The sequence below is a fragment of the Etheostoma spectabile genome, chromosome 17 (genome assembly GCF_008692095.1).
Source record: "Etheostoma spectabile isolate EspeVRDwgs_2016 chromosome 17, UIUC_Espe_1.0, whole genome shotgun sequence".
Classification (NCBI taxonomy): Eukaryota; Metazoa; Chordata; class Actinopteri; order Perciformes; family Percidae; genus Etheostoma; species Etheostoma spectabile.
Window position 1 is genome coordinate 13954591 of NC_045749.1, and position 10842 is coordinate 13965432.

General features: G+C 42.3%; 1 protein-coding gene across 7 annotated transcripts in view; it reads left to right on the forward strand.

Moving 5' to 3' along the window:
- Positions 1–1267: 1267 nt before the first annotated feature.
- LOC116705377 (vinculin) overlaps positions 1268–10842 on the forward strand; it is a 23159-nt gene continuing 13584 nt past the window's right edge. For 4 of the 7 annotated variants that reach the window (XM_032541508.1, XM_032541513.1, XM_032541509.1 and 1 more), the window contains exons 1-5: positions 1269–1754; positions 7893–7963; positions 9050–9200; positions 9849–9957; positions 10624–10746. In XM_032541508.1, the coding sequence (XP_032397399.1) occupies positions 1587–1754; positions 7893–7963; positions 9050–9200; positions 9849–9957; positions 10624–10746 (622 nt within the window). In that variant the 5' untranslated portion in view covers positions 1269–1586. Of the gene's footprint in view, positions 1755–7892; positions 7964–9049; positions 9201–9848; positions 9958–10623; positions 10747–10842 lie in introns of all 7 variants that reach the window. The other 3 variants (XM_032541512.1, XM_032541511.1, XM_032541510.1) reach the window with 3 other exon arrangements.

The following is a 10842-nucleotide window of genomic DNA, read 5'->3' on the forward strand; positions in this document are numbered from 1 at the left end:
ATTTGAGATGTGAGTATCAGTCTTATTCCTCTTTAAGGACAATTTCTAAGGGAGAGGAGAGGAGAGGAGAGGAGAGGAGAGGAGAGGAGAGGAGAGGAAAGGTTTTTAAAGTCCCTTTTATTGACCATTTTCAGATCACAGAAACACACACAAAAAAAAATCCTAAACACAAAATTGAAAACAAATACAATCATTACAAAAAGGAGAGGAGAGGATGAGTAACAGGGTATATTCTAACCAGGTGGACCTGAGGGTTTGGTCTCTTTGGTTCAGATGGCTTGTCTACCACACCCACATTGACCACACACACACACACACACACACAGGGTGTCTCTTGGCTGGAGGCTCATTGGTCTACACCGGGTCAAAGGGGTATAAATACCACTGTCTTTGCTGCGTGGGTCTCCAGTTTCCCCAACACATATTCAGATCTGAAGAGCAGAGAGCAGAGGCAACCCTACCAGAGACCCTACACACACACACACACACACACACACACACACTGTAACAAGTAAGTTACAGAGTAAAAACAGGTTACTTCACTTTAAGGCAAACACAATTTCAAGTACAACCTGTCAGGTGGGTGTTAACCAAAAGGACAGCTGTTCATCTCTATCAAAGTGAAGAAGTTGGAGAAACTGTGTGGGTGAGGTGCAGGATCTGTAAGTCTCCTTCTGCTGGACACACTCCTTTCAGCTGCAGCCAGCAGCAAGTTGAATCCATAGGCTTTATTTAGACCTGAACATTTAGGCCCAGAGACATGAACTCCTGACCCCCCTTTTAATGATCACAGATCATATGTCAGATGAAGATTTGAAGCTTCACAAAGAGACAACACCGGTTTTCTTCAACATAATGGTGCAGGTCCTGATCTCATCTCCATCTGTTCTCTGTGGTTGATGTGAAGCTGACTGTTATCAGGCTGAGCAGCTTCCAAACCTTATTATGTTTACAACCTTTTCCTGATGTACCCCCCCCCCCTTCTTCTGCACACACCTCTTCTGCCATCTTAGAACCACAATCTCTTCCAATGAAGTTACCCCAACACTTTCCTTTTTGGGACCACTGGCATGTAGGGTATGACGTAATTTGGGGAGCGCTTTCACTTGCAGTGTGTGTGTGTGTGTGTGTGTGTGTGTGTGTGTGTGTGTGTGTGTGTGTGTGTGTGTGTGTGTGTGTGTGTGTTTGATGTGCGTGCGTGTGCGTTCAGGGAAAACGTCAGTGCGCACCAACACCAACCCGGTTGGCAGCTTTATTCCTTGGCTGTGATTGGGCGGAGGGCGGTGATTCCTTCTGTCACGATTTGGATCGCTCCCACCGGAGGACACCGACCGTCTGAGTCCAGCCTTTACCGAGGTGCTCACCCACAAGAGGAGACGGTGCACACAAGGAGGAGAGACGCATGAGGGTTTCGTCTTAGGGGTTGGACTGACAACTCGGGTTTGTCCTCCTGTCGGTGTCGTTGAGGAGAGGAGAGGAAAGGAGAGGAGAGGAGAGGAGAGGAGAGGAAGAGGAGAGGAGAGAAGGGGGATCTTCAGAACTGGAGCGCCTTTCTTTTGTCGGGGCTGCGGTAAAAGTCGTACAAGATGCCGGTGTTTCACACCAAGACCATCGAGAGTATCCTGGAGCCGGTGGCCCAGCAGATCTCCCACCTGGTCATCATGCACGAGGAGGGGGAGGTGGACGGTAAAGCCATCCCAGATCTGACGGTGCCGGTGGCTGCGGTGCAGGCGGCAGTCAGCAACCTTGTACGGGTGAGTCCCGAGTTCGAACCAGAACCAGGGCGTCAATTCACTAAAAGCCTCAATGGCAAAGTGTCAGCATCCATATGTATCATCATGAATGACCGGTCTGATTGTATAGCTTTTATTTAATTATAAATGATTACAATAGGAGGTCATCACACTGTCCTGCACTGCACATGGGGCAGTTTAGGCTACATTCATTTTTCTATAAGCTATGGCTCCCAGATAGATTTATTGCAGCAATCTCGATCTTTGTTAGCCATTAAAATTATATTACAGCCACACCGAGCTGACAATCAAGCGTCTTTCACGAGCTCCTGCATTCGTTTTTTGTGAGCGTCTGTGCACACACATGACACAACACCTCAAACTTTGCTCCGATTGGTAATCAGATGGCCGCTGAGCTCAATGAAGTTTGTGGGGCGGAAGGAACAAGTGTTTGATTGCATTAACAGGATGCTGTACTCTCTCTCTCTCTCTTTCTCTCTCTCTCTCTCTCTCTCTCTCTCTCTCTCTCTTTCTCTCTCTCTCTCTCACACACACACACACACACAGACACACACACAGACACACACACACACACACACACACACTTTGTGATCAGTATAGAGGGAACGTCACTTGTGCCATACTTCATTAAACCGAGTTAGATCATTGCAGAATTAGCAGTTTATTGAATAATGACTTTAGAAAACCTCAGCCCATTCCTAATAACCTCTAGAGAATAGATACACTCTGTGGTCATTTATCAAACTCCAATCTTCCCCTCATAGTAACTCCTACACTTTCCTCCCTGTTCTCTCTTTTCCCAATTCCTTTAATCTCTCCACTTTACACGTCCCATTTGACCTCCTCTGTCTCCTTCTTCTCTGTCACATTGAGTCAATTGTCATTTTGTGTAGAAAGAGGCAATCTTCAGTCAGACAATGATGTCTCCTCTGTATGCACTGACTGGAAAAATCAATACAGGCCACATCATTAATGCCAATCCGGTCATTGTTATTGATGCAGGGGCGACCACGCTTCACTCACTCAGGAGAACTCAGACGGACACTCACTCTATTCCGATTCACAGTAATAGTATAAAAAGAAGCCGGTTTCATATTAATTTGAGCCTGAATATATCTCACAGTGTGCAAGTTCCCACTTGGTGGGGCAGACTTGATCAGGATGTCACTAAAACTGTAATGCAGGTTGTGTGACGGACTAAGATGCTGTCTGATGCTGTAAGATGCTCCGCTTTGTCAAGATTTAAAGATAGATTTTTATTTCTTTGTTTGGCATCTTGACAGTTGTATTTTGCTCTCCCGTTAAAGTGTTTTTATTGTGTTTTGCTGCATATCCTGAAGCACAACATATTGCTGCTCTTCTGGGCATGGCTCCTCTGTACTTGTTTTCACTATAGGACAAAAAGACATTTTTAAATAAAGTTTGAAATTGTTATTTTGATATCATACTTGTATGCAGGAGACCATGATTTATCATCTGGAAAGGACTAAACTCTTGGCTAAATCCAATAATATACAGTATTGGCTAAATGCATTTTGTGATATTACTAAGCATGTGTAAGAATATTCAGAAGGATTTTGAAGTGAGACAAAAAACATTTGGATTCTGCAAATAGGAAGGTCATTAATACTTTGTAAAGTCAGTTTTCCACCTTCACTGACTTAAATGACTCCCACATGGAAACCATGTTATTGAATAGTCTGAATGTTTGTTGAATTGTTCCTTTAAAATAATTTACAGTGAATAAGGCATCTTTAATTGTTCTAATATTTGTCATGTCAAAGTTTTGAATAGACACATAAGGTTCCTGCTTCCCTTTGCAAGGACACAAAAGATAATTTTGATAAATATGAAACTGAGATGAATAAAAAGGGCTATTCAGTTTGAACTCAAACACAATGAAAAATCCTCCTTTTATGCAGTACCATCCAGCTGCACCGAGTCTACAATATGTCATTGCTACCGGGCACTCCTCGCCATCTCTCTCTTTTTCTCTGCTTGTCCTTTTTTGACAGCCATTCGTTGACTCGAATCAGTTGATCCATGCAGACAGTGAGCAGAAGGAGGCTAATAGCAGCCTCAGGCATGTCGCTGGGTCCAGTTGATGGAGATGCCAGGCCATAGAGAAAGATAAGGGCTGAGGACACAGTAGGAAGGTGTCAGACAGAGAAAAATGCTGTTGTGGATGTTTTTGTGAATCAAAAAATTAACACAAAAACTGAAAAGTAGGATGCAATAAAAAGTATAACATGCCCTATCCTCAGATCTCTTGTATTTTGTCCTCTGCATAACAATACAGCTAAATGCTTGGATACGCAGTTGGGGAAGAAATGATGAGTAGTTGTGTAGTCCACTAATAGAGGAGTAAGAGTTAAGAAGTGGGTGACAAGAAGGTGTTGAAGGAGAGCACAAAAGGTCCTTGAAAACAGAGCTTGTAAAATCAGCGCTGGTTGGTTGCTGGGTAGATAAACTGAATTGGATGTAAAAGATACCTAAAGCTGAAATACACATACACTTCTGAGCACTTGCTCTTTATTTTAGAAAGCTGATTCATTCCTACACTTGCGCAGTTTGAGCTTAGATATAACACAGTATACCGCTACATGCCAGCATCACCACAAGAGTCCCACTGCGCACTGATACAATTACACTGTTAACTTCGTCCAGGGTGGGCTGGATGTGGGGGGTACTTAAAATCTAGGTCACTGAGACACTTACCCACAAATAAGATGGTGTCAGTCTCAGTCAGAGGTTGTGCGTGGGTTAATTTGACTAATGATCTGAATGATGCTGTCGGTGTATTTGGTTGAAAGTGTAAGCTTGCTAAAGTTGTGCTGATGACAGAGAGCTGCCTTAGTGATGTTTGAGAAGTATCTTCTCCTGAAGGAGTCAACATAGATCCTGAGTATGTCTGGGGGAGGGGGAGGAAGGAATAAATAGATTTACCGTTAAGTGAAGTAGCCACTCTCTGGAGAGAGAAAGTGAGAGGAGGGAAGAGCGGGAGCAGGGATGCGAGGAGCGAGATTGTCGACTAAAACTGTCATACAGCGTGATGCAGAATGAAGAAAGAAGAAGAGGGATGAAGAGAGGAGGAGGAATAGCCACTTTCAGTCAGACACCGGCGCCCTGTGAGGGAGGGAATGTGTCTCTGGCGTCTTCAGACCAGACTCTGCCAAGCCTCATAGTCCACCCTCCCACCTACAGCCCATATACACACACACACACACACATGTACACACACACACACACACACACACACACACACACACACACACACACACACACACACACCAACTGTCCTCAGCCTGCTGTAAATATGAGCCATCTCTTCTTGTTCATTGACAGACCCAGGATGAGTATAGTCCCCTCTGCTTCTCAGTCTGCCTTAAATCTACTCCTGGCTTATATTATATTGCAGAATTATATAATATTGTGTTATCAAATGAAATGGTTTGTAAAAAAATTGGTTTGTTGATTGACAGAATGTTGATTAATTCCATCTTGCTAATAAATAATTTAATTTACGATCAAATAAGTAATTTAGGTCAGAGAATCATCCACCAACTCTGCAGTTCCTCTCAGCTCCACAGTGTTTTAGCACCTTTTAGCTCATTGGGTTTGTTTTTTACAAATGACCCACAACTTTGTTGTTTTTGTTCAATCTCACGACTCTCATAGGCTTTCTTCCCAGCAGTAGCAGCTGTACACTACCTTCTCAGCACCAAACTGCAGAAACACAAAGTTAGCGACTAGCTGGTGAACGTTTGTTGTCAAATTTTAATTTATTTAAAGGGCCAAACAAAAGTGCAAAATGTTGGTCCAGATGACAACATTCAGAAAGGTACACTACACACACCAAAGAAGGTACAGTGCACCTTTTCCATAATCCTTCCTTGCAATCAAATGTTTCACTATAAAACAAAGAGAGGAAATACAGGAAGGAGAGAGACACAACAAAAACACGACAGCCAGAACGATGTCTGCAGCTCCCAAACAAGACATACAGAAACAAACACACAAACAAGAGACAGTAACAGGGAGACCGGCACAAGACAAAAGGGACCAAAAACACACACACAGACAGAAGTGAGAAGGCCGTAGCATAAATCTATAGCATGGACTTCAAGGATCCAGCAATGCTGAGCCAAGTGTCCAAAGTCCTTCTCGGGGCTCCATCTATGTGAGCTGTGGAGAGGTCCATATACACGACATCCAGAAAGGAAAGGGTCCAAGTACGAATAGACAAGTCATGAGGTGGTTACCAACGGGTTGCAGGTGGTGAATATATTCAAGCATTTAGTAGCTGAAGATCCAGATATGTCCCCTTGCAGTTGGTGGAGACCAAAATAGAGCACAACCACGACTCCAAATGAATGCTAATGTTGCTCCATGTCTTCTGCATGTGTTAACTGGCAACTGTTTGCTAACATGTTAGCTATAACAACTTTACAAGGCTATAATATGTCAAATGTGGGTCAAATCTTTACCTTGTTCTGCGCTAAGTGGCTAAGTATGTCTCACATACAGTATGTGTGATCAAGGATGAAAGACAAAAACAGCATGCAACTAACTTTGAACATCAGTTGTAAATTCATAATCATTGTCCAAGACATTCTCTAATAACATCATCATTATTTATTACTTGCAGGAGTTGACTTTTGCCATTTTTCTTTGATTGCACTGGACTGTTAGGTTACATGTAATATGCAAGTATGAGAAAAAAAGAGTATGAAAGCACCCACATCAGAGCTGATGCCTGTGGATCTGAGATCAGACTAATTGTACTGTGTCAGCTTTGAGTGACAGCTGTTTACCGTGAATTGTGTTTCAGCAAACCACTTAAATTCTAATTAATTATGTATTGAATAATCAATGCCAAGCTTTAATGCTTACAAGAAACCCACACAAGTCTTTGATCTTTCACCTTATGTGACTAGCTGAAGGGTTTCATCAGTGTGCGCTCTACTCTACTCCAGAGCTGCATTCCTCACAGTTAAAAGTTGGGGAAACTCCTGGCATTTTTCAACAATGGAACAAGATACGTTTACTGTAAGCCTTCAGATATATTGATTTTATTTTTGCAGTGTTTGTGAACATTCATTTATACACCACTGCCAGACAGGTCCAGTGTTGAATCTGTGTTGTTTGAACATGTTGTATGATTAGATTAAATTAGATTAGATTAGATTAGATTATACTTTATTCATCCCACAATGGGGAAATTCCCTTGTTACAGCAGCAGTTTTACACAGTTAAAAGCAAACCAACAAACAAGGAAACCAACAAACAGGCAAACAACAAAAAGTGCAAAAAGTACTGAAGGAATGTAAAGTGACATTAAATAAAAGGTATTTTAAAGTAAAGTGAGGTGGCCATAATCGAAGCAGCAGCAAGAGGCTGATGTTATCATCTCACTTCAATTGCATCTCAAGTGTGTCAGTGTATGGTTGCATGTGTTTGTGTGTGTTGTAGGATATGTTTCACAGACATGTGTTTTTTTAGCCAGCTACATCACCATATGAACATGTGTGTATGTGAGCGAGAATATTAATTAATAAAAAAGGTCCTTCGATGATGTCAACGTTCGTAGTTTGAACCACATTCAGAAAGAAACCATTGTGGGGCCTAAGCGGAGGAAAAAATCAATACTCACAGTTACAACTGTCAAGTTTGATTTGTTCAGTAAAAAAAAGACAGCATATACGTTTACCAGGTCCTGAATATCACGTGCCTGATTTAATGTGGAAAATGATTACACGCCAAACAGTTTCGACATTATTGATGTTGTACTAATGACTACAGACCTCCAGTAGCGCAGCATAAATGTCTCACACCTCATGTAGAACAACAGACATCCGACCAGAGCCCGAGCTGCCTTCCCTCAAAGCTTGAAAGATATGATATGCACGCATGGTTGAAATAGGTGTGAATTGATACATACCCCTTCACCCTTCAGGCTATTAATAGTGCTTACTTGAATAGTATTTCCTTGCTGCTGCTTATGATAATAAAATAAATGGTCATGTGGTAAATGATCTGTGTGTGTGTTTGTGTTTGTGTGTGTGTGTGTGTGTGTGTGTGTGTGTGTGTGTGTGTGTGTGTGTGTGTGTGTGTGTGTGTGTGTTTGGTGTTTTGCAGGTGGGAAAGGAGACTGTTCAAACCACCGAGGACCAGGTGATGAAGAGAGACATGCCTCCTGCATTCATTAAGTAAGTCTTTAAGTCTTTAAAGCATTGTGCAAGAAAAAGCACTTGCTCTTGTTTCTTTATATAACTCCCTCTGTCCCTCTCTCACCCACAGTCACTCACAGAAATACCCAGTGACAAATGTATGGAAATGATGCACTTTATCTCACAGAGAACTTGTTGAAAAGAGCTGCAACAAAGAGCCACTTCTGAGGCCGAGCCCGGGCAACTGTCCGGCTCTCTGCATCCAGACCGCTGAGAGGCTGTTTGTTGTTTTCCAGCTTGCATCCAAAGAGCTGACATGAACTCTGGGTGCCAGCTGAGAGCTGCTACTCAGCAATCCTGGGGCATAGACATCTGGCTGTGTTTGCTTGCCTGTATATGTTGCATATGTGTGTATGTTTATCCTATTACTGTGCATTTTTATATAATTGAATTTTCAATTTGTTCTCTTCATGATTTTGTTTCTGTCGTCATTTTGAGAAAAGGGTCCAGCAAATCCACACACAGCTCTCTCAGGCCCTCTTGCACATACACCATAAATCTCACTCACGGGGCTTAGAAAGGGGTGTGTGGGAATGTGAACCAGCCTAAATTTAGATGAACCAGCAGCCATTGATACCCTGACCAATGGGGGTCAGAAAGAGCAGGGACTTGATTTTATACAACGGCTCTTAAAATCTAAATTTCAAGTTAAGCTAATCATTGATCTCTGATATGCAGTTGAAGTTAGAAAATGAAATCTAAACTTTGACCATTCTAGCATTATGAATTAGAAATTGGAAGGTTTAACTAAATTAAAGCTGACACGATTGTAAAAAACTAAATCCAAGATTTACTACAGGGCATCAACGCTTTGTCATTGCTTTTTTATATCAATGAGAGAAACTTTCAAATGCAGAACTAAACAGAAAAATCTCTTCAAATTGGGTATACTTCCCTATGTGCTCACCTTGTGACCATCTCAACCAGGAAAACAGCTTCTTTAAGCGAGCCATATGGTTTTCTTTTCTAGACATGAGACCTGATCTTTTTGATATACAAGGCAATACATTCATATGCTTGGTATATGTATATGCTGCTTGTCTTAAGCCAGCTGTGTGTTTTCAGGGTGGAGAACTCAAGCTCTAAGCTTGTCCAGGCGGCTCAGATGCTAAAGGCAGATCCATACTCCGTTCCTGCGCGAGATTACTTGATCGATGGATCCAGAGGGATACTGTCTGGAACGTCTGACTTGCTCCTCACCTTTGACGAGGCAGAGGTGTGTGTTTGTCTCTTCATTTCCTTGTATGTGATCTGAGAATCACTCTTACTTCAGAGGTGTGGTATCTTTCAGGGAAATAAAGCTTTATATAGCTGCACAGAGAAAGGAGGAACTCCGCTTTGAGCAAGTCTGTAATTGAGACTCAAATGCAGCCAGATCTAATCACTGAGATCAAATGACTTCCCTCTGTTATAACTCAGGATGTGTTTGTGTGTGAGGATATGGTACCAGTCTGTGTGTGTGTGTGTGTGTGTGTGTGTGTGTGTGTGTGTGTGTGTGTGTGTGTGTGTGTGTGTGTGTGTGTGTGTGTGTGTGTGTGTGTGTGTGTGTGTGTGTGTGTGTGTGTGTCTGATAAGTGGAATCACATTGGGCACGAGATAATGCTCTCCATGTCTCATCACTAGCCTCATTTTTGAAGGAGCAACTTTTCACAGTCACAAGACAAACATCACAAGACTTTACATGCACCAACACACACACACACACACACACACACACAAAGAACAGCATAACTTCAACTTTGTCTAAAAACAGCTCATGAACACATTGGATTTTGTTCTCTTACTGTAATAAAATAAAGTTTGTGTATATTTATCAGTTATTGTTTTTGAATCTGCTTGTGATCATGTCTGTGTTCTCTAATAGGTGCGTAAGATAATTCGTGTGTGTAAAGGTATCCTAGAGTATCTGACAGTAGCTGAGGTTGTGGAGACCATGGAGGACCTCATCACTTACACCAAGAACCTGGGACCAGGTCAGCAGGAGCATTTTTTCTTTTCTTTTTGGACAGAACAAACAATTTCAAGAAAAGGACATTGTCTACAGTTTTTGGTCCATTCATAGACTAAATGATACTGACACTATTTTTGCACTTGTGGCTCTGTTTTACAATGGCCACCAATAAAACATTAACAGTGCAATGAACCTTTTTTAGAGTAATTAAAGACACATTTGCCATTATGAAAACTAAACTACTGACTGTTCTCTGACACTAAGAAGCTGTGATTAAAGATCTGATGTTTTCACTGGCAGGAGAGCAACTCCAACGGGCTATTTGTCATCAGAGGTATAAGGTCAATTGTGGTGTCAGAGCGCTGTGGCAAAATGAGCTGAAGGAAATCCGATGCCAAGGGTTTCTTACACTTAACTGATGCTGTGATTGTACGAGATCAGTCGTTCATGAAGTAATGATCTGTTTGGATGTGTTGGAGTTACTCAGTTAGTGAATATGCTGGAGGGTGCCCTCGGCCTCTGATCGTTCGAGCATAGTGAACACTGTGATGCTAACGCTAACAAACCGAAGGTCAGGACTATTTGCGGCATTCTACCTGCTGGTTGGTTTGATTATGGTGACCTCTGACTTCCACAGAACAATAAATTCTCCTCCCAAAACTCCCCATTTTTTGTTTTTTCCCCTCAGGGATGACCAAAATGTCAAAGATGATTGAAGAGAGGCAGCAGGAGCTGACACACCAAGAACACAGACAGATGCTAGTCAACTCCATGAACACTGTTAAAGAGCTGCTGCCTGTTCTTATATCAGGTTTGTGCGACTTTGTGTGTGCGTGCGTGAGTTTGGCGCTAGTGTGTGTGTGATTGTGTGTGTGTGTGTGTGTGTGTGTGTGTGTGTGTGTGTGTG